The sequence below is a fragment of the Oncorhynchus gorbuscha genome, linkage group LG15, assembly GCF_021184085.1.
Source record: "Oncorhynchus gorbuscha isolate QuinsamMale2020 ecotype Even-year linkage group LG15, OgorEven_v1.0, whole genome shotgun sequence".
In the NCBI taxonomy this organism is placed as follows: Eukaryota; Metazoa; Chordata; class Actinopteri; order Salmoniformes; family Salmonidae; genus Oncorhynchus; species Oncorhynchus gorbuscha.
Genome location: NC_060187.1, coordinates 55,793,742 through 55,818,428, shown reverse-complemented (window position 1 = coordinate 55,818,428; position 24,687 = coordinate 55,793,742). Strand labels below are relative to the sequence as shown.

The 24,687-nt window shown below is 46.0% G+C and overlaps 1 protein-coding gene across 2 annotated transcripts in view; it reads left to right on the top strand.

Annotated features, from left to right (window-relative positions):
* The window catches only part of LOC123997530 (nuclear factor of activated T-cells, cytoplasmic 1-like), a 69,269-nt gene extending 46,786 nt beyond the window's left edge, over positions 1-22,483 (top strand). For both annotated transcript variants that reach the window (XM_046301866.1, XM_046301868.1), the window contains exons 9-10: positions 1-330; positions 20,962-22,483. The exon at positions 1-330 is cut by the window's left edge and continues 342 nt beyond it. In XM_046301866.1, coding sequence (XP_046157822.1) covers positions 1-330; positions 20,962-21,017 — 386 coding nt within the window. In that variant the 3' untranslated portion in view covers positions 21,018-22,483. The remainder of the gene's footprint in view (positions 331-20,961) is intronic.
* Positions 22,484-24,687: the final 2,204 nt, after the last annotated feature.

The window sequence follows — 24,687 nt, the reverse complement described above, 5'->3', positions numbered from 1 at the left end:
CTTCCTCACCCGACCAAGCTCCACTGGGCATGCTTCACTCCCAGGGCAACAGCCCGCATCACCTTGGTAACCCCAGTCCCCATGGCTTCCACCCGCTCTACCACAGCAGCAGCCCCTCCACCTCCCCAGGGTCCGACCCCTCCACTCCAGAGGGGGCAGCAGAGAGCCCGTTCGCCCAGGCACCAGATTACAGCCCCACCCAGGGACAGAGCCAGACTCAGGCCAGGAGCAGCCCTCCCAGCCTGCTGCCGGTGGACGCCAGCCCCCGCGACCTAGCCGTCACCGTCAAGCGGGAACCCCAGGATCTGGACCAGATGTACCTGGACGATGGTGAGTCACAAGAACAAGGTTTATCTACCTAGACCTGTCAATCAAAGCTCTCTATTAGCTAGTGACATCACATCATCATTGCCATTATCACATTGGTGTGATAATTGGTGTTGTTTTTCCTTATGAAAACACAGGGTCATAAAAAACACAATTCTCGTTTCTCTCTAGAACGTTCCATTTTCAGTGCACATGACGTTAACTTTACACCTTTTCTTATCTACACACCCACACCCACCCACACCCTTTCCCCCGCTATCAACCATGGGTTTACGTCAGATTTGTTCATTTTAGACATTACAGACTATGTTTGCTTTCGCAACTACCGTGTATGTTGTCTGAGTTAGTAACAGCTTTATTTTAACAGTCAATTGGGCCATTTATGGGATTTGCGAAACAATCTGTCAAAACATCAGAAGCAACGAGGTCAGGCAGGGAGCAAGAGAACAAAAACAGTGGCGTACGCGTGCCGGCCCCCGACTGTTGACACAAGGACTAATGAAGGAAGCAAAACAATAGGTAGGGGTTTCCTGAGCTGCAACGCTTCTCCCCCCCGCGGTGCGAGGTATGTCAGGAGGCAGGAGGCGCTTTGTTTTCCCGTGTTTTCCCTGCGGAGGTTGTAGTGTTGGAGCTGACGTCATCGAGGGAGGCTTGGGAGGCTGGGGGGGTCACTAGAGCCCCACTGGATGTGAGCCCAGGCACAGCCAGGGGAATGGGGGAATGCAGCATTTGTGTGTAGACCCCCTATTAACTCTCCATGTGCCCCCCTCCTCCCTCCTCACAATCGTCCCTCCCTCTGGTCACTCCCAGCCTGTTATGGCCCTGTCGGGGTTGCTCATCACATTATTGTTATGCTCTGGTTGTGCGGTATGCAGCATACGTGGCGGTATGCCAGAAGAGATAAAGTCCCCTTGCATCCAAACAGGGTGAACAATGCGATTCCCCACTCAACTCAGGAACATCCCTCTTCCTGTGCACCTTTTGTTTCACTCCTACTGTAAACAGCAGTAGACCTACAGCAGTGTGTGTGTGTGTGTGTGTGTGTGTGTGTGTGTGTGTGTGTGTGTGTGTGTGTGTGTGTGTGTGTGTGTGTGTGTGTGTGTGTGTGTGTGTGTGTGTGTGTGTGTGTGTGTGTGTGTGTGTGTGTGTGTGTGTGTGTGTGTGTGTGTGTGTGTGTGTGTTTGCATGCGTGCGTGCGTGCGTGCTCCAGAGCCAAGGGAGCACAGGGGGTGATGGGCATTGGGGGCAGTGCTGTAATTGAGTTGAAACGTGGTTGTCAGCAAATCTGTCCAGCCTGATGAGTCCCGTTTGTCCTCGCCTCGTAAACTGACAATAGCGAGAAGTGAGGACGTCTGTCTGTTATCGACTCCATAAAGTGAGCACAACACAACGCTCAAATAGGACATTCTACAAGTCTTTGTCACTTCACACATCCAGAGCTAGCATTTATCTTCTGACTCCGCGCCAGCTCCTGGCATGTTTCCCCCTAATGTACATTGAAACAAGAGAACACTGCCGCTAAATCCAAAGGAAATACAATTAGCATTGTCATGTACATGTCTAATTCCTTTTCAAACTTCTCAGTAGTTATGGGCAGGCAAAGGAGCCAGAGTATGAGAATTAATCAAATAAGAGTGAAACTCAAGCTTTATTTTGCGCTAGGTAAAAGGTTGTTAGGGGGTCATTTGCCCTCTGCTAAAGTTATAACCCTTAAGTAGTAACCATGTCTTCATAATCCACCACCGCTAACACCACCCCATCAACTGTCACTTTAGCGGAGCCCATATCTCTGGACCAAGTGACCAAATGTTATTGGGCCTGTGATTACAGATGCATTAGAGACTCACAGGAATGCGTATTGATTGGCAGAGGCCTACCAAGGCGTCCCTGGTAAAACCTTGGCCCGCTGCAATCTCGCCTCATCTAATGTCTTGACTGAGCATCTGTGGTGGGCTAACTGTGCTCCTTGAGTACCGGTAAGTGTGTGGTGGTAACAGCATACTCCAAAGGCCTCTGCACGCTGGACCGGTCAGGTCTACCGGCCCCATTCCGGACCATTCCAGACCCCTCGAATGAGCCTGAGATTTAAAAAAATTAAAAAATAGAGCTGGGAGAAGTCGGTGAGCTCCCTTTCCACAGTCATTACCTTCCATTATTATCATACTGTATGTTAGCGAGTTGCTCCATTAAAAGGGCGACGGTAGGGGATGACCTCACCAGGCGGTTGGGCGGGCGGTGGTGATTTAGCGTTAGCCGTGTAGCATAGAGTCCCAGCCTGGCCGGTTTGGAGCCAGTGATTTGAGCTCTGCAGCGAGACGACACTTGAGCTTCCCCAGAGTGGAGCGCCTCCCACGCTCAGGCCTCGGGCTCTCATCAGCCAGAGGAAATATCTCTCACTGGCCTTCGGCTCGCACTGCTAACCCAGCCCCCGAGAAATCACTCAACCTATCAACAGGCTGAGCTACTGTACCGCAAGGAGCTCTGTTGTCAGTGTGGGGTAGATATGTAGGAGATCTAGAGGGGGAGGGGATGACAAGTTGAACATAAGCCCCTCTAACTGCCCTTCAACCCCCTAACCCACTACCCCCTCCCAGCTAGCACCACTTCATCCACTACTTCTGTGATGGAGCATTGGAGCCTCGAGGCTAGCTAACTGCAGGACATTACGCACTGTCTGTCTGTAAAAGGGTGCCCCAAGGCTTTTTGGGTAATGTCCAGGAGCTGCGATTGTATTTAAATTGATGAATGATCTGTTGGCTTGTGCTGGGGATGTATTTAGGACTGCTGGCCTGCGGCTGCCATTGGTTCGCTGCAGCAGGGGTCTGTCTGTCTCACGATAGCCAGAAGAGTTGAGTGAGCGAATAAACCTGGACCAAGGTCCATGGATTGATGCTTAGGGGGAATGGAAGCAAGATGTATGTTAAAGTGAATTTTCAAAAGCTAGCCCTAGAGGTCTTTGTATTGTTTCTGGCCCATTGTCATACGCCAAACGCAATATATACATATCTAATGTGAGGTTTACATTAAACAGAAGTTTCTCAAGTAAAAAAAAAAATACCTTTCACGTTGAGTCATATCCCTCGCTCCCTCTAATCCGGGGCGATTTACAGTACATATGGCATTGAGCACAATGTCATGCAAACGACATCAATAAAAACAATAGATGTGATGAAGAATGAGGAGGGCGGTATATTTACGCTCGCCTTGTTAGCCTGGCTAATTAGCCCATAAAACAGGGGCCTGTGATGACGCCACGTTTTTGTCACACGTCCTAGCCTGAGCTGCAGTTGCGGTGACATCATTACCCCCTCCCGTCACACGCACACACATGGCCGCTTTGATCCTAGACTTGGCTGCTGTTTACACATCAGATTTGAAGGCTTTGAGCCACATTGCGCACCATGAAGGCCTCTTTGTGCCTGTGTGTGTGTGTGTACGTGTGTGTACGTGTGTGTACGTGCACGTGCACGCATGTGTGTAATGCAGTCATAGTATTCCCGACTTGGACATCTGTCTGATCCAGCGAGGCTGCCGCTCTGTGTCTTCTCTCATTAGCTTCTGGTGTGATGGTTGATATAATGAAGCGCAGCTGAACTAGCACAGGGCTAACGCTAATCAGCCAGCCAGACTCTTACCATCTGGTTACAGCCGAATACAGAGGGGCCTTATTCACCCACATGAGAAAAACACAACCAAATGTACACTGCTGATTTCTGACACTTGACATGTGTATTCTGATTGCCTTATATTTCAAGGTCAGCTTTCCAGTAGTTGTTTCCTCCTCAACTCAAATTTTGTACAATTGAAACATTTTTTTTTACATTTACATTTACATTTAAGTCATTTCCTCAACTCAAATTTGCATTACTTATGACATCCAGTGGAAACATTTTTTGCATCTAAACTGAGAGGGAAAACAGATTCCTTAAAGAGGTGGGGTTTTGCGGAAGGTGGTGATTGAGGCGTGAGGGAGTTTGTTCCACCATTGGCAGACAGTTTTGACTGGGCTGAGCGGGAGCTGTACTTCCTTTTCTAAACTGAAAACAGACCCGGGGTTGCATGAGGCAGAGTGGCAGACGTCAGCGGCAACAGGTTTCTAGACAGACCTCGTCTTTCCTCCCTCTCTTTCTCTCTCCCTCTCTCACTCCCTCGATCCATTCCCCAACAACAATACAGAATTCTAACATTTCTAAGGATCCTCGTCCGCGACCGTTCCCCTCCAACGGCAACTCGAGCTTTTCTCATGGAAACTTTTACACATCCTGGATAGGTGCCCAGACCCCAGGACTCTGCAAAACCCCTAATGATGATTGAGAGCGTGTCCGCGCCACTCTGAAAACATGCTGAGTCTCTAACATCGGAGTGTGTGTCGCGAGACTGGCGCGGAGTTGGGGTGAGGGGGTTCATTAAAGAAGCTGCGGTTGGGGTGAGGGGTGTCTAATGGGACGGACTCTATGAGCTGCTGTTATTGAGTTGCTCCCGTGTGTGTGTGTGTGTGTGTGAGTGTGTGTGTGCGTGTGTGTGTGTGTGCACACGTGCATCCTGTGTGTGTGTGTGTGTGTGTGTGTGTGTGTGTGTGTGTGTGTGTGTGTGTGTGTGTGTGTGTGTGTGTGTGTGTGTGTGTGTGTGTGTGTGTGTGTGTGTGTGTGTGTGTGTGTGTGTGTGTGTGTGTGTGTGTGTGTGTGTGTGTGTGTGTGTGTGTGTGTGCGAGCCCGCGTGTGTGTGTGAGGAGGAAAGGTAGACCATCTGACGGTCAGCCGTTAGCGGTTAGAGCCTGTGCTTTCACAACACTCACCCTTTGAACCCCATCTCTGCTGGGAGGGGGCGGAGCCTGGGCTAATAGAGGCGGGAGAGCAATACTCTCTGTTGGTTAAGTGCAGTGTCAAGACCTCCTATCCCCACGGCTTATGCTTCATGTTATTGACAGGTATAATAGAAGGGGGATGGCTTCTTTATTATTTATGACTTCAGAGAGGATGTAGACTTTTTAATATTGTTGTTATTGCTGCGTTTTCGTGTTAGGAATCTTGTTTTCCTGGCAGGACCTTGAACTGATGGTGGATAAAGGAGGGTGTAGGCTTTTGGGAAGTTTTATAATGGTAGGAAAAAATAATACAAGGATGTAGGATAGGCCTATGAGAGCCGTTGATGGCTTAGGAGATGGTTAGAGAGACGATGAAGATCACTAGGACATTGTGTCAACTGCAGAGTTCTCGTAGTGGAATCAAAACCTTGTCTTTTACCCTGCGATTTAAACAATTATTTTTCTGGTTTTACTATTGTTATCATAGTCTGGCCCAATCTACAATTAGTCACGATTAATATCCTTTCTTTGCTTTTCACATTATTTATGCATATAGTAGGATATGATATGCGATGTCTTAGAAATAGGATTAAGTCCAAAGCAAGGAAAGCATTCAGGGCGATCTCTTCACTCCTTACACTTGTAATTGAACTATTTGATGTTCTGTAATATAATAAATGCATGCTGGACTCAATGAAACCCTGAAATCAGAATATACCATGATCTCATGGTCATAGCGAGATCCCATCGAGCTTTGAGGAATAGGTTACCTTTGCACTGTGCGTGTGTGCGTGTCTGTGCGTGTGTGTGTGTGTGTGCGTGTGTGCGTGTGTGTGTGTGTGTGTGTGTGTGTGTGTGTGTGTGTGTGTGTGTGTGTGTGTGTGTGTGTGTGTGTGTGTGTGTGTGTGTGTGTGTGTGTGTGTGTGTGTGTGTGTGTGTGTGTGTGTGTGTGTGTGTGTGTGTGTGTGTGTGTGTGTGTGTGTGTGTGTGTGTGTGTGTGTGTGTGTGTGAAGCACTTTGGATTACCTTTAGCACCGGGTTCTGTTTCCTCTCAGTGTGCTTTTATCTCTGTCCTCTTGGCCAGGCTTGAGAAGCTCTCTGGTTGCTGTTTGGGACCAGCTGCTTTCTACACGGTTCCCCCTATTATGACATGTCATGGTGTTACAGGCTCTCTGGTCCAAGATAATGAGGAAAGGGGAAATAGTCCTATTTAAGTGGTTACATATAATGGTGAAAGTATGATAGGCTGTCACCATCAGGCTTTGAATTGAATTGCAGTATCCTTGTCGTAAACTCATGAGGAAGGTGATTGGCGGGATGAGCTGTATGAAGACTCTAACTTTAAACATACTACATGGAAGTTAGATATATTTTTGTTGTATTCATTAATATAGCATTCATCCATTTTTTTCATAAAACCACACAATCCTTAGTTGTAAGCTAACAATGTATGCTTTTGCTCACGGGAATGGAAATATGTGTCCCTTTCTGTCCAATTAGGTCATTTCTGGGCAATATCTATATTTAGGGGACCTCTTTTGTCTCAAGAGCACCCCCAAAAGACAAAAGTTCTGTATATTCTCTTTAAATGTCAACCTATTAAGTTCCATTGGACTCTGGGTATTTTCAAATGTGTTCCTACAGGCCCAGCAGCTTCACCGCAGTAGTCTGCTGTGCTTTCGGGCCGCTTCGTCATAATATCCACAGTCGCTGTGAAAGAATCCGTCTACCACGTAACTGCAGCTCTACATAGAAACAAATTGGGTCTCTCCATGTCAGAGGCCTGATGTAATTAGATGCGGGACCAGATTTCCTTTTTAATGGGTTTTGTGTTTATGAAAGAATGCTCAGATGTCAGGAATGCTTCTAGACGATTTGCTACTGTGAGAGTGTCTGATTGTTGTCTAATTATTCCATGCTGTGCGCACATGGTTAGGTACAGTGGATGAACTGATTTAGGTGGAAGCCAATCTATGGTGTCACAAACTCCACTTCTTTGAAGAGTGGCCAATTGACACGGAGGCTAGCTGTGCTCTCTCATCATTGGTCTAATGAAAGTAAGGTGTGTGTGTCGTGTGCGGATGCGCGTGAGCGTGTGTGTGTGTATGTGTGTCGGTAGGACTTTGCATTACTCTGTCATTTGTACTTGCCTGGATGGGCGTGTGATGTGTGTTTATGCAGATTCTCCTGACACAGCCGTTTAGATGGCTGGTTTCTGTGGCCTGCATTCCGAGGCTCCGAGAGTACACATCCAGAAGCCACGGAGCCACGCGATTCGCAGCGGGTCAAGCCCCAAAGAGAGGCCTGTGGCTTGGCCTGGGATGGGCCATGCATCTGGGTGAGGTGGTGGTGGTGGTGGTGGTACCTCTGCGCCCAATAGCCCCATGCATTCTCTCCACAGCATCTAAAGATGATTTATGTGCATGTGGTTTACAACACTGACAGGGTGATCTATATTGTTCTCCACAGGCTTTGATTGACTCCCATTTGACTCCCTTTTGGCCTGTGAGCCGTTGAGGTTATCTGTAGCCTGGCAAAGACATTATACTAGATATGATTGTAGCTTCCTCTTCTCCAGACCACTGACATATTGGCTTCGGAATGGTTTCACGGTAAATCTTTTCTCACTGCTGTGATTGTCTGCTGGCACACACACACAACACACAACACACAATCTAAGCCCACGCGTAGACACACACACACACACAGGCAGACAAACACACATTCCTGTGTTAAGTCCCCCTTTACAAAGCGGGTCTGTCACTGCCACACTGTAAGTCCTCACTCTCACACTCTTCATACCGGTGGTTTTTTGTTGCTGTTACTTTGTTGGGGAATGTAAATACCTGTGGCATCGGTAAACAGAAGCAGATCTCTCATTTCTGACTCGTTAATAATAGGCCCCATCTGAAATGTATTCGTTCAGTGGTATAGGATCCTGTAGTGACGGACGTCAACAGAAGAGGCCAGGCAGGATGGGGAATGACGTGGGGTTTGCTGCTCTTGGAAAAGCACCCTGTCTCTATTGTGTTCTGTTAAAGAGAGAGATGGGGAGAGAGAGAGAGAGAGAGAGAGAGAGAGAGAGAGAGAGAGAGAGAGAGAGAGAGAGAGAGAGAGAGAGAGAGAGAGAGAAGAGGGAGAGAGTAGAGGGAGTGAGCGGAAGAGAGAGAGAGAGAGAGAGAGAGAGAGAGAGAGAGAGAGAGAGAGAGAGAGAGAGAGAGAGAGAGAGAGAGAGAGAGAGAGAGAGAGAGAGAGAGCACAGACCTCAGTTCAACATCTAGTTTTTATTTACATTTGGAGTTGTGAACTAACTGTGAATCCAACATGAAATCAACAATACATGTCACCATGTCATTGGATTTAGGTTAAAAGGTGGATGGAAAAAAAGACAATATATCAAATTAAAATCAAATCAAATTTATTGAAAATGGCCTTCGTACATCAGCTGATATCTCAAAGTGCTGTACAGAAACCCAGCCTAAAACCCCAAACAGCAAGCAATGCAGGTGTAGAAGCACGGTGGCTAGGAAAAACTCCCTAGAAAGGCCAAAACCGAGGAAGAAACCAAGAGAGGAACCAGGCTATGAGGGGTGGCCACCTGGCTGTGCCGGGAGGAGATTATAACAGAACATGGCCAAGATGTTCAAATGTTCATAAATGACCAGCATGGTCAAATAATAATAATCACAGTAGTTGTCGAGGGTGCAACAGGTCAGCACCTCAGGAGTAAATGTCAGTTGGCTTTTCATAGCCGATCATTAAGAGTATCTCTACGACTCCTGCTGTCTCTAGAGAGTTGAAAACAGCAGGTCTGTGACAGGTGGCACGTCCGGTGAACAGGTCAGGATTCCATAGCCGCAGGCAGAACAGTTGAAACAGGAGCAGCAGCACGGCCAGGTGGACTGGGGACAGCACGGAGTCATCATGCCAGGTAGTCCTGAAGCATGGTCCTAGGGCTCAGGTCCTCCGAGAGAAAGAGAGAATTAGAGAGAGCATACTTAAATTCACACAGGACACCAGATAAGACAGAAGAAGTACTCCAGATATAACAATAGGTAAGAGCAAGCCCATGTAATGCTTTGTAGGTTAGCAGTAAAACCTTGAAATCAGCCCTTGCCTTAACAGGAAGCCAGTGTAGGGAGGCTAGCACTGGAGTAATATGATCAATTTTTTGGGTTCAAGTCAGGATTCTAGCAGCTGTATTTAGCACTAACTGAACTTTATTTAGTGCTTTATCCGGGTCGCCAGAAAGTAGAGCATTGCAGTAGTCTAACCTAAAAGTAACAAAAGCATGGATTAATTTTTCTGCATCATTTTTGGACAGAACGTTTCTGATTTTTGCAATGTTACGTAGATGGAAAAAAGCTGTCCTTGAAACAGTCTTGATATGTTCGTCAAAAGAGAGATCAGGGTCCAGAGTAACGCCGAGGTCCTTCACAGTTTTATTTGAGACGACTGTACAACCATAAAGATTAATTGTTAGATTCAACAAAAGATCTCTTTGTTTCTTGGGACCTAGAACAAGCATCTCTGTTTTGTCCGAGTTTAAAAGTAGAAAGTTTGCAGCCATCCACTTCCTTATGTCTGAAACACAGGCTTCTAGCGAGGGCAATTTTGGGGCTTGACCATGTTTCATTGAAATGTACAGCTGTGTGTCATCCACATAGCAGTGAAAGTTAACATTATGTTTTCGGAAGACATCCCCAAGAGGTAAAATATATAGTGAAAACAATAGTGGTCCTAAAACGGAACCTTGAGGAACACCGAAATTTACAGTTGATTTGTCAGAGGACAAACTGATATCTTTCAGACAGATAAGATCTAAACCAAGCCAGAACTTGTCTGTGTAGACCAATTTGGGTTTCCAATCTCTCCAAAAGAGAGCACTTAAAATAGCCTTACGTTGATTATTTTTCAAATCCAATCAGTTTTCCACTTGATTTAACGTCATCACATTGATTTCTTGAGTCTCCTAAAGTGTCTACTAAATGGCATATTCATATATTTATGGGGGGGGGGTCAACACCTGCTTAGATCCAGGGATATTCAGTCAGACACACACACACAGGGCAGACTCACAAGAAGGCTGAGACATACTGAGGGTGAGAGGGGAGAATGTGAGAGTGAAGCAAGCTACATGCAATCTCTGGTTAGATTCCCTGGCCGTTTCTCCCAATGCCTCTGTACTTCACACACAGACAGTACATACTTGCATCTGACTGGGCTGAAGCTGTTTTTAACTGAATCGATAGAAGTCTAAGAAAGAAAAACACGGCTCAGAGTGGAGGAGTGTATTTCTCTCTCTCGCTTCTCATTTTCCCACTGAGCACCTGTAGAGCAGAGAATTACCACGCTGAGGTTGAATGGGTTTGCTTTTAAGGATCGTTCAGAAGCGGCGAGCGTTCAGTGTCCCATTGCTGGCTTATGAACCGTGGAGGATATAAATCTCAATTAGTCCCTAGACTCCCCAGACTGACCTCTTTCTCTCACACTACAATTTTAAGTTCTTGTCTCGATATTAACATGTATAGAAGGTGGAAGCTAAGCCGGTCCTGTCTACTGCCATACCTCACTAAGAGGTAAGACCTCTGAGAGCTAGTCAGGGGAGTCCAGGTTGAAACTCGGAGGTGATGTGAGATTGCAAAGCTGCACTCTTGAAAACGTTTGTTTATTTCTCTTTAGATGGGGTAAATTGAGATTCTCTCTCTGTTCGGTATTGTGAATCACTCATGTCAAATCCGCTCGCGCGCTCCTCGTGTCAGGTAAGGTCAGTTGTTCACGCTCCAGGTGAGCGGCGATGTCACATATGTTTTAATTGAATCAGTAAGATTTACTGTATTTAGGGAAAAGAGCGGGACTCCCTCTCTGCTAAGACGTTCATGTGGAGAACTCCCCCGAGCGATGGCAAGCATTAAATCTACAGGTGAGGAAGTCGTATAGGCCATAATCAGGTGAAACCGCCACCTATGATTTACCAGTGACGGCTCAGATAGGTTTTTTGTTTGTGTGTGTGTGTGCGTGCGTGCGTGCGTTCGTGTGTGTGTCTGTCTGTGTGTGTGTAGGAAGAAGTTGGAACAGATATCCTGGGATCCCTATAGATGTTATAGGATCCAGGATGGCTGGATCAGAACCTCCAGATGTAGAAAGGTTGTCTGTCTGCACACTAGGTAAATCAAAAAAGAGGTTGACGTGAGGAGAGGACTTGCCAAGCCAGCCCACCCCCTTCCCTTTAACCCTAGCCCAGGTAAGTAAGTCCATCAGTCACCCGAGGTTGACCCTTTTGCCTCTATTATTATTATATTATATTATTATTGCCTCTCAGTCTACCAATCATAGCAGGTGGACGAAGATTTAAAACAGTGTAGACTCAGAGCAGATTCCAGGTCAGTGGACTGAGAGTGAATCAGATCTGAGACTTACAGTAAATATAAGTCTGACCTTTGTAGGTCGGCTGCGAGATCCCAGCAGGAGTGTTGGGAGACAGGAGAAAGGAGGAGTTTCTCTGCACTGCTTGAGCCTTTTGTGGATTTAGTGTTTTAGTGCTGTGCTGTGACTCCTGGAAGTTCCTCATGGCAAGATCTTCGCTGTATATCCAACATTGCGAGGCCAAATTGAGACAGTATCCCTGCTGGCATTGGGATGGGTCGCTCCAGGAGTATATTGTCAAGTTCAAAGGCTCCCTTTTGTAAATGCATGAAAGAGAAGGCAAAAGAACAAGAGCTCCTACCTCTTCACCGGGATGGAAAGAGCAACGGTCCAGTCGAAGGCCAAGCGCCAGGAGCTCCACACACACACACACACACACACACACACACACACACACACACACACACACACACACACACACACACACACACACACACACACACACACACACACACACACACACACACACACACACACACACACACACACACACACACACACACACACACTCAAACGATAAGGTACCGCTCTAAGCCTCATGTCTATGATAGATAGGATCTAATAAAACTTGCACCAAGGTATGCCTTTTTGGATGCAGGGAATGTGGTTTTCTATATAAAACGTGGATTCCAAAATCTCACTTTACAACTGACAGGGAACAGGTGATTTAAAGAGGCAGAATACAAATGCTGATGTCATAAATCCCATTATATGCAGGTGTACGGCCAAATTCTCACTCAGGTGGCTGTAATCTCGCAAAGTATGATGGCTTCAATATGTCAATGTTTTTTCCGCCATATTCAAAAGGGGAGATCTCAATCCATGTGCATTAGCCACTGTTGCCTCATGCCTTTCCAATTCGGTATCAATTCGACCGGGCATGTCTGATGGCCATCGTTATTTTAGCACGAAACTTTAAGTCAATGAGGCATGCTGAACTTTTCAAATCCGACTCCCTTCATACTTCCACCATGCAGCCGCGTGTTTCACTCACTCACTCTCTCACTCAGATATTTGTAGACGTTGTGGTCGGTTGGGCTTGCGCTTTATCGCAGCTTTATACGTAAAGAAATATGCTATCAAATATATCATGAAATCTTGGTTGCCGCTGCGTTACTTTGTACTATTAGTAGTCTAGAAACTGGGGGAGGACACAGTGAAGACGATCAAGTGACTAATTTCAGTCCATCAATGATGAGCTCACAGGAGAGCGGCCCTAACCATGTAAACACCTCCCCGGCCTCGTCCCAGGAGAAGGGCCCTAGCGAACACACCCACCGCCCCCAGGGCCTTAGAGGAAGTGAGAGGAGGAGAGGAACGGGCGGCGGCGGCATCTCACAGAGGAGTAAGATAGGGCGGAGAGGCAGCAGTAGCAACACACCATGGAAGATCAAAGAGAAAGTGCCTTGCCAAAACAAGCAAATCAGTGTCGGGTGGTTTTCAGTGAAAATGCTGTTGTTTTTAGATTGGCTGTGTAATTTTGGGGTGGCTGGCTATTGTTTTTCAGCCTGTTTCGGTCTGCGAGGCGGCGGTTGCAGCCCTCTGGCTACGGCCTGGTGTTTTCCGTCTGGGCTGAGCACAGAGCAGACGCTCGCTAGCTCTCTAGGGGTCCACCCGTTTAGCCTGGCAACGAGCAGGCTTCATCTGACGTCGGAGACCAATAAAGCAAGCTGTCTGAGACGAGGAGCACATCAGAGACTCACTCACGTAGGAAGACACGGGTGGAGATGAGATGAGAGCAGCACTTCACTTTATCTCGCTGTCTCACCACTCCTTGCTCTCCACCGTGGAGCAATACTCGGAGGTCCTGCAAGCAGTAGCAGCCATCAGAGGAAAGTATTCCAAGGACTCCCTCTCTCCCTCTCTCCGCCAGCGTGGCTCAGCCTCTGTTAACCATTACTCCTCAACCCCCCCTTACCATTGGTGTGCACCTTGGCAGTGGAGGAAGCGGATTGGCCGAGGCCCAGGGCACACAGCAACGTCTGCGCAGCAGCCCAGCTGCTGCCGGAAGGGTTGTAAAACTCGAGCAGAGACCCTCACAGTCGACTCCAGCTACACCCCCCCCCCCGCCCTCTCTCTCCGCTCTCTCTCTCCCACAACAATTTAACTTTTTCTTTCGTCTCCTCCGGTCAGTCGTGAGGCTGAGTGCTTCCACATGGGGAAAGGCAGGCTTCACACATTAGCAGAGTTGTGGGGATGATATATCCCCATCTGCACATATAATCACATCATTACACCCACAGGGCTTCCCAGGGTATCAGTCTCTGTTGTCTACCTGCTAGTCTGAGACGAATTTATGAAGTGTTCGATCACGATGAAGAATTAGCTTAGTGTAATTCCTCTGTGTCCAACTGCGTTTACCTATAGGGATGAGTTTGTATATGCGTGTGCGTGAGTGTGCTGGGTGTGTGTGTGTGTGTGTGCTGCGAGTGCACGTGTCTGTCTGTCTGTCTGTGTGTGTGTTCGTGCGTGCGTGCATGGGTATGTGTGTACCTGTTTGCATGCTCTGACCCTTTCACAACACTGGTTCTGACAGATTCGTAGGAGAAGAGGAGTGAGGGACATGCATCCAGCCTCTCCCTCTAGCTGTTGCAGACCTGCGTGGGAGGCTGCAAATTGTCCATTAAAGCGTTTCTGCTGAAACCGAGAGCAGATTTGATATTGTAGGGAAACAAAAGTAATATGTAGCAGGAAATTCAATTGTCTCTCTTTAGCAGCTTCATACTCCAGTTCAGCTTCCTCACCAAATCAATTTCACGTACACGTTGAGTTCAAACGAGGTTGACCATTTGTTTTGTGGATGTCCAAATGGCTGTACTCTTCTGCCTATTACAGTATTTTGAAATAGAGAAGGGTAATGCATAGTTTTGTTTGCATTACGCTATTGTTCCTAAATCATCTGGATTTTCATGCCATGGTTTGCATGTGTGTCTGCCTGCGTGCTCCTTTGTGTGTTTCCTGTTTGAGTCTGTGTCCGTGCCTGCATTCACGGATGCTGTCCGTATGTGTTGGTGCGCTTGTGGGCCTGCGTGCCGGTGTGTGTCCATGTTGATATATGAATGACCATTATGATTCCGATCACCTTCTTCATGTAGAGCCAGAACACAATAAGTGGAAGCTGTGCTTGTCTTTCTGACAAGGCATGATGGGGCACTCGAGGGCCCGGGGAAGTGTAAGCAGAGGAAGAGTACGCCTATGTACAGCACCAAGGTCTCAAACCCTAACACCACTGGAGTTAATGTAGTTTATCCACCCTGTGGAAGTGTTTCAGGATGTTAGCTATGCCTTCCTTCATGGGCAGCCGGAGGCCGGAGAGAATAGAAACTCCCAAGCAGAGGATGCCTCTCTTACAACTCTTACAACTCAGAGTTCAAAGGGTATGTTTAGAAAGTTGAGCAGGAAGAAGGTGAAACGAAGTCAGCGCTGCTGCCAGGTCATTGCCAGTCGTTGATTGGGTAAAGGGGGAATCGGGTTACGCTTGCAGGGACCACCAAGTGTTTTTGCGGCCTGGGAGGCTCTCCTCTCCGTCTCCTCTAACCGCATGGCTATCCTCTGTTCTCAGAGGATAGCCTGGATGTTATCGAACCCCGACGCCAACGCTATCTGCTAACCTCGGCTAACTCAATCCGCCGCGCGGGTCAGGTTTGGCTGGAGGAGCTCGGGTGGCGCGTTCTCCTGGCCCAAATGAAGTCATAATGCTTCTGCCTGGATAACTCAATCAAAATAGGGCCAAATTGCTCCACTTGCTGCTCTGATGGACTTCACTGTTGGTTTCGGATCAGTCTTTATCAGAATTGAACAATGACAAGCTCTTTAACCTTTTGGGTGCTTACTGCCTTAGCGTCCATTTCAGGCACATTACGGTAGCTTAACCTAACAGCAGGTTCACTTGGTGCTGTGTTCTAATTTCATGCACAACTGACAAACATGGTTTAGTCAAAGTTTGAAATTGAATTACATGGCATTGCAGTCCCTCTGCTGTGCACTTTGGGCCCTTTCAGAGGTGCCTGGTAGCTCCTCCCTGAGATGAGGGAAGTCTTTTTAATGACTGTTTATGCCGACAGAGAGAGTACCTTGGAGAGCTCTCTCTATACACTTGTTCAGTAGGGCCACACCCCGGAGGGAAAGCTGCTTCTTTCCCTGATGTACTGTAGCAGAGAGATTAGAGAGCCCAACCCAAGCCAATCCCATAGATACATCCATCTATTGCCTGTCCGCCCATAGAAACATGGTTCGGCGTGTACTCCCCACCGCACAAACACATAGAAAGTACTGCAGCAGGATAATTATAGAGGTGGGTAGGAGCGATGGCTGCTTCATTGACACACTGTATTTCCATAATACCTTCTCTCCTTTCTCCAAACATTGAGTACGTCTACATGCACAGTAAATCATTTGAATATAAAAACGGATTATGGCAGTAGGCTGATCATGGCAATAGTCCTGCAAACACTTTGCTTACATTCATGCTTGACCGTCCTCAAAATCGAAGTAAGCCCACGCCGATTAAAACACCTGGTTTTCTGAGTAATCTTTTGAATTATTAGGACACGGAAGCAGCTTAATCGGGGTTCCAGACTGTGTATTTAAGACGGTGTATTTGAGACTGTGTATTTGATCTGCACGTGCCAGCAGCAGTAGCGCCAGCCTCCCTCTTTTGCGCGAGTGGAGTGAGTTTGGATAAACTGAAAGTATGAAACTTAGAAGTTTAAGTTTTCACAAAACTTTATATGTCGGGAAACTTAATAAAAAAAAATTAAAAGGCTTCTCTGTGGTATAAAGGTTTATTTTGATTTGCCAATTGTCTACACTGTGTCCCAATCAGGTAGCCTAAATTCAGATGTGTCCATGTAAACAGGATTATTAGGGAAATCGTTATTCTTGCAAAATGTGTCAATGTTTTAAACAAACAATTATATTCATCTAACTAGCCACAGTAACCTCTGACAGAGGCGAGGAGAGAGGAGGTGAGAAATCAACGGATCACAATTGAGATTCAGCCCTCTGTCACTCTCACGCCTTCCAAAATGTGCTGTTAAACAGGCTGACAGCTCTGGCTGTGGTTTGGACGCGATTAGAGGTACTTAAGGTAATAAATGATGCCTCTTTTATTCTGTTTTTTTTTTTGCCGAGGATTGTGCTGTTTTGCATGAGTGGAATATGTTCAGTTGAATTTTCCACTGTTTTTGTTTATTCAACAAAGGACTTCTCACACTTATAGCTTTCCATACATGAGAAACCGGAACCGGGAAAAAAAAGTAAGTTTCCGATGCTGTTGAGAAGCTTGTCAAGCAGGTTGGAATGACAATAGTAGTGTTACTTTGTCAATCAAAGTTTGATCCGAGGAGAGTCGCACATTAACATCTGTAGTGGTTGCAATAATATTTTCAGAACCTAAATTCATTTGACTTATATATAATGTAACTACATTTGATACTGACTGCCTATCTTCCAAAGATTCACATTATCATCTGCATGATGTATCATCCTTTTTCTTTTTCTATTTTCAGTCGGGCATATTTGATAGGGCCTTACTCAGTCTGCGAGGAGACATTGCAGTCTTGCACCAACTCACAAGGCCGTGTGACACCTTGAACTGCCTTGATTTATATCAAAATTCCATTTCGAACACAATGTTCGCCACTCAAATAGGACTGGGGGGGTAAAGTGATGTGAGTAAAGCACTGTCATCCGGGTTAGTGTTGAGTCATGGAAGAGGAACGCAATGAGAGGACCTAGGCTGACCTCTGACCCCGTTTCCCTTCATTCCTCGCCTCAGAAGAATGTGTTTCGCCTCAAGGACTAGACAGGGTGGCCTAGGGTACAGTAATACAACTGGGTCATGTCCATTCTTTAAGGTACCACATGGAAGAAAACTGCCTGAAATAGGGAAGGACTACCTTTACTCGTCCAATGAGAAACATAGATTTCTATTTGATTTGAAACCATTTCCATCGCCATTTCCAAAGCTATTTCCATGAACAAGATCCAGGGCTTGACGCCTTAACCTCGATTACTAGCCTACAACTTAGGACAGCCCCTACCTAGCAACACGAGTATATAATTAGAGACAGACTTCATAATAGGGTGGACCTTGAATAATGCAATAAAGTTTCACATGACATCTTATGGGGAGCTCTAAGCACAGTAAAACACCAAACACGAGTACAAACTAATTTGTCCCTGGTCAGTCAATTATTTTGAGGCCTACCTAAGAATGATTCTTTTCCCCTAGAGATACAGATAGCTGATGGCATTAGCTAGTTCAAAAAAGAACTCTTTGTGATAGTTGTGTGGTGTAACAGTTGGCCACATCCTGTTTCGGTGGCTTTCTGAACGTCAACAGGCCTCAGTTCAGTTGAACTACCTGTACCATTTTTCTTTTTTTCCCCTGCACCTCGAAAGTGGAAAATAGTAGTTGATAAAGCATAGACAAACATCACTGTGGTTAATACGTGGGTGTTGAGATGTCAGTGTTTTTATCCTGACTGACAAGAAGAGAGAGAGCTACTGCTTTTCTCTCAGAGAAAAGGTACATTTGTGGCATATGCTGCTGAGGTGTTGGATTTTTCCCTCCCTCACAATTCTTCTCTGCCCCAAGCTATTTTCTTGTTTCTCTCACAACCATGGAATTGAAGACTGGCATTAAAGTTTGATCATTTAATTATAACATGCTTGTGTGCCTTTTTTTTTTGTCCCGAGGAGGCGTAACTAAAAATAACCCCAACGTGTAAAAGCCTGTTTAGCCCGGAGCGGAATCACTGGTAAAAACAGCTAGCGGTGTTGGCTCAGGTTGACTTTTTCCAGTGGGAGTTGAAAGGGAGGTGAGCCCCAACTCTGTGTGTGTCTGTGTCTGTGTGTGTGTGTGTGTGTGTGTGTGTGTGTGTGTGTGTGTGTGTGTGTGTGTGTGTGTGTGTGTGTGTGTGTGTGTGTGTGTGTGTGTGTGTGTGTGTGTGTGTGTGTGTGTGTGTGTGCATTCATATTGTGTCAAACACTGAACTTATTTATCATGACTCATATCCATAGACATTCATATTCATAGAAACACCAGGAAAATACAGTATTTAATCATGTAAACACTTCTACTGCCACAATAGATTTACATTACATTTAAGTCATTTAGCAGACGCTCTTATCCAGAGCGACTTACAAATTGGTGCATTCACCTTATGACATCCAGTGGAACAACCACTTTACAATAGTGCATCTAAATATTTTAAGGGGGGAGGGGGTGAGAAGGATTACTTTATCCTATCCTAGGTATTCCTTAAAGAGGTGGGGTTTCAAGTGTCTCCGGAAGGTGGTGATTGACTCCGCTGTCCTGGCGTCGTGAGGAGTTTGTTCCACCATTGGGGAGCCAGAGCAGCGAACAGTTTTGACTGAGCTGAGCGGGAACTGTACTTCCTCAGTGGTAGGGAGGCGAGCAGGCCAGAGGTGGATCAGTGCCCTTATTTGGGTGTAGGGCCTGATCAGAGCCTGGAGGTACTGAGGTGTTCCCCTCACAGCTTAGCGGATGCGAGCTTCAACTGGAAGCCAGTGAGCGGAGGAGCACGTGAGAGAACTTGGGAAGGTTGAACACTAGACGGGCTGCGGCGTTCTGGATGAGTTGTAGGGGTTTAATGGCACAGGCAGGGAGCCCAGCCAACAGCGAGTTGCAGTAATCCAGACGGGAGATGACAAGTGCCTGGATTAGGACCTGCGCCGCTTCCTGTGTCATGTACTCTGCGGAAGAGCATGAACCTACAGGAACGGGCCACCGCCTTGATGTTAGTGAGAACGACAGTTTGTTGTCCAGGATCACGCCAAGGTTCTTAGCGCTCTGGGAGGAGGACACAATGGAGTGGTTATGTCCATCCTGATATGTCTGCCAGAGATAGACTGTGTGCCACCTGGTCATAGAGGGGGGGAGAAGAATGTGCCAGTCTTGTAGGAGAGACCATGTTTATAGTCCAAGTGACTTTGATGATAGGAGAGGGCCTAGAACAGAGCCCTGGGGACACCAGTGGTGAGAGCGCGTGGTGAGGAGACAGATTTTTGATTGGTAGGACTAATGGGCCACGCCGGAGATGCATTCATCGGAGAGGGTTCATGGAATGATTTAGAAGGATGAGAGCAGAGGAGAGAGAGTTAGCTTTTAGCCTCTACAGAGAAGAGCAGTCTCAGTTGAATGACTAGTCTTGAAACCTGTGATTTGGATCAATCATTCTAATTGACCAAGGACACAAGAGTTTTGAACTGTATTTCGGAGGGATCATGACTGCAACTCTATCCTTAGACATAGCCAGCGGTCAGGGATAAGTTGATGAGCGAGGTGAGGTAAGGGAGAAGGTCTCCGGAAATGGTCTGGAGAGGGGATAGGGTCGAAATTTCATCTGGAGAGAGAGGGGAGAAAGAGTCAGAGCACAGGGTAGGGCAGTTGAGCAGAACCAGCGGTGTTGTTTGACTTAGCAAACGAGGATCGGATGTCTCGATCTTCTTTTCAAAATGGTTGACGAAGTCATCTGCAGAGAGGGAGGAGGGGGGGAGGGGGAGGATAGATGAAAGGGTGCCCTCTTTTGGTCCCCCCCCCTCCTCTCTTCCTGTGTGTAGGGTGGTGATGTCTGTGTCTGTGTGTTTGGGGGGGGGGGGGGGGGTTGCGATATCTGTGTGGGTAGGTTGTCTCCACTGTATGCCTGTTTGTCCAGTGGGCCAGGAGCTGATAAAGTAGGCCTAGTCTGCCCAGTCTGCCCTGGTCTGTGGGTGCAGAGTGGATATGCGGAGGGTGCTGACTTCCTTTCCCGCCTCCAGTGATGTGGATAGTGATCTCACTGAGTTCCAGACTGAGTGGCCCTTCTCTCTTTCTCTATCTCTCTCTCTGTCTTTCTATCTCTCTTTCTCTCTCACTGTTCCTCTGCTTTACATTAGAGTGCCTTGAGGAGCCTCTAGTTTGCTCCCAGTCCTAGGGCCCGAGTCAGTCACTTCCCCCTCCAATGTGCCAAAGCACACAGCAGATAAAGAGAGGGGACTGCTCTCTGTCTGCCTGACTGTGGGAAACACGAGGGCACAGGATCTAGAACAGGAAAGACAAGAAAGAGAATAAGGGTGTGTGTAATTGTCTCTAAATCCCACAGTGGTGATTCACTGAAAATTCTTAAAGAAAAGCAATTTTATTGCTGTGTCAAAAGAGATTAAGAATGAGGTATATATTTTTCACTTTGCTATTGAGAAAGTGGAGATATTACTCTTACATGAATCCGCAGAAGTCACAGTGACACTTTTAGCCACCAAAATGTCATGCGGCAGAAAATGGTGGTGATGATGGTGAAGATGACGAAGATGAATATTGTGACAATGATGATGTTATAATGAGAGGTATATTTTGGATGGGTTTTCGAGTAACAATATCTCTCCTTTTGTCTCCACAGTCAATGAGATCATCCGAAACGACCTGTCCAGCATCTCAGTGCATCTCAGTACATAAACTCTCTGCAGATACAAAAAGGGACAGAGGCAAAGGAACCACAAACCAAAGCTCCTATATCCACATGAGGAACCCCTTAACAGAGAGCTTTCACATTACCACTTCCTCATTGCTACATTTCCCAGATGCCTGATTCGCTTGCCCCTCGTGACGCTGCAGAACGATTGGTCGACTGGTGGTCATTGACAGGAAACTGCAAAGCTCCATATGAACGAATGTGTTAATATCATGTGAGACGGCCTTTGATATAATGGGAGGGACTGTGACAATTACTACACTTGCCTTAAATGACAACTCTTGCTCTTCCATGGACCAAACAGCTCAGTAAGACTGAATTACGTGTTTCTTCACTGATAACGTCTTCTTTATATGTGTGTTGGACTCTAATATACGGACAAGCCAATGGGTGTGTCATATGTTGGTCAGAGCGTCCTGGAAAAACCACAGCAACCCAGGCGGTGCCTTACAACATCACTCACTGACTAGAATGCAATGTCACTTCGATCACTTCAATCAGTCGTTTACAGGGAAACTAAAAATAGCTGGAAGATAAGTAGGGACGTCTATAGGTTAGTTTTGTGTATCAGTTTTTTATTTTTATTATGTCCTTGTCCATTTATACCGAATGTTGTGTATGATATTCTTTGTATAAACATGTATGTGAAATGTACTTTGTGTATGCCTTAAATCTATTATGCAGTTTCGCGGTTTAGCTCCTCGTTGTTTTTGTTTTTTTCAGCGTCTTCCTTTTTCTGATGATCCAATGTGTACCACCTCGTTTCTATAACGTCTGTCTTGACACCTAGTGCCTCTTCTATCCTTCCGCTCTGGCCTACCTCTCCCTCTTATCCTTCTTTCAAAATATATATATATTCAGAACTGCTTAGACCATCAGGAGAGAGCCTCCTACACATATCGAAGGAGAACAACTGGGTTGACATGTACATACCATAGGATGAGACTTCATCTTTATTCCCCTTGCCTGTATAATACAGCTGGAGAAGGGTTGGGCCTTCCGCCTTCAGCTTGGCAATAATTGGTTTCCTCATATTCAAAGGATTTCTTACCTAATTATTGTTCGAGCTTCTTCGTTCTTTACTGTTAGAGACAGTGGCTCAATAGGCTTCAGTCAGTATGTAATGTACTTTACCATAGTAGCAGCACGGCTTTCTCTTCCGTCACGACCAAATGTTATAGGATCTAGATTCACATGCTTAGTACGATAGGACAGACAGCCCTTACTGAGCCGCGGGGTCTCTTCTTATAAAGGACGACAGATCCGCCATCGTTTTCTACGTCGTCTAGTGCAATGTCTTTCTTCAGCATGCCGAGAACACTAATGATATATATGATTTAGCTTTACAATACCATTAAGTAGCTTCATGAATAAATGTGGACGATATGATAGCATGGCTCTATGTAACAGATTGACATATTGTGCCTTATTCTCTATTGTCTCTCTGCTACAACATTTTCTATCCAGGCACAAAGGTGAAACATATTTCCTCTTTAATATGAAATATTTATGGAAATTGAAATGGTGTTTTATGTACACTCAATGTGTTCTATAAAAAAAATAATTAATAAATGACATAACGATGACAATACTGACATGTGCATTGCTGTTATTAGGATTTTAGCTTGATTTTTACGTTGAGCATTTTACACACGCACGCACGCACACGCGCACACACACACACATGCAGTGATACTCTAGCTGTTTCATATTGCAGTCTTTACCACCAGATGGCTTTGTCCATGAATCTATGCGTGTGCTATAAAAACCCTTTCCTTTTGGCACAAATCTTTCCCAGGAATCCTATATGGTGTTTTATCCCTCCGACTGTCTGGAATGACATAACATTTTTACATATCTAATTTACCCTCAACGCTGAAACAATATTTTCCGTACAGCGACACAGAATCAATCACTAACGAAATGCATCTCTCGAAGCACAAGGAAGTCGTGCTCTGACTTATCCATCCATGCTCCATATGGCTATGCTTTAGTTGAAGACTTTCTCTATAACTCAACAGCTTTTGGTTTTTCTTGTGTTATAGTATTTGACCATGGTAAACCTTGGATGGTTCCTACCTGTCCCCATATGCCTAATAAAGCTTGAAATGGACACAGCAGGACCTTGATGTGTATGGGCCAAATTCAATTATCTTACCATTGCTTTATGCAAACTCTGATGATGCATTCATTTCCTCTAAGGTCTCTTGCAAGAAACAATACATTTGTCTACAGATATGGACAAATCTATGAACAAAATGTTGAAATACAATTCAAATATATGGAATATATTTTAGAATTTTTAGACAGGCAGTTATTTTTTGGGGAGATGCAACAAGGTATTTACATAAATTAACTGCAAATAGCAGGCATTGTTTGGTCATAATTATTCTTTTACATTTACATTTAAGTCATTTAGCAGACGCTCTTATCCAGAGCGACTTACAAATTGATTGACTTACAATGATTCTTCTTATGCAATTCAAGCCATTGATTCAGATGATTCAGCCTTTACCTTAATTCAGATTGACCTGGCGAGCATGACCAGCTGCTATAATACTCGATTAAACATGCACTTCCTTCAGGTGTAAGTCTTTGCAAGGACGTGTGTAGCCTACAGTAAGGTGTTGCATGTGTGTAGTGGGTGGTTATGGGAGTGGCATGGTGTTTCTCGCCAAGGGAGCTGTACCACGCTCCTGTGTACCACCTGCCAGTCCTCCAGACTTTTTCCATCTCGCAGCAAAGTTCCGAATGGCCCATCGTCATAGTGACAGAAGTCAGGCGGGCAGGCCTGGGCGGTGCTCCCCTGTACACCCACGGCAGTCCCAAAATAGCCCCTCTATTTACAGACGCAGTCACGCCTCTTTTTCCTGGCGCCCGCTCTCACCTAGGTCTTCCTCTGCCGGAGACAGCTACCCTTTGACACAGTCGAGAAATCATTGAAACCGCTATCATTTTATTAGAGGACCCATATAGTTGATTTAGAAGAACAATCGAACTGACAAACAAATAGAAAGGGTCCTATTCATGTTCATGTTATAGGGGCATGTATTTGATGAAGTGGCCTAAGACAGCGTGAGATACATCGACAGATTTAACAGGTGTACCTACGTGGCTTGATTCTATGTGCTTCCTTTGTAAGTGACAAAAGATCCCAGTGATCCCAGTGAATGGTAATGATTCCAGCTCGTGCCATTTGGTCCCTGGGGGGCGCTCGTGCACCCTTCACCTGGCACGGGGCACCGCTAAGACGTTTCAGAGGGTAGATTTACAGGTTCTTTATGGCTCCGCTTCCTCTCTCGTTGTATTCCCACTGAGCCCTTGATTTCTGCTTTTATAAAGTGAATGCATAGCTAGGCACAGTGGTTCGGCTCTTGCCCTCTCTTCTCCTCTCCTCCAGTTCAGCCATCTGCAGATCGTAAATCCGGGATATAACTTACCTCTGTTATGAAGGACATGTTGAGAGAGCCATGGGGGCGACTTTAAGAGATGCTTTAAGAGATGATTGCTTGACCATGCATACAGTTGGACTTTGATATTCTGTCATTCTAAGCAATAGAGATGTTTTAGATGTTTTTCTATTTTGGGTAAAGGAGAAAACTGCATGGATATTTTTGTTCATGCTCACAGAGACATAAGGGTATGTCGTATTGC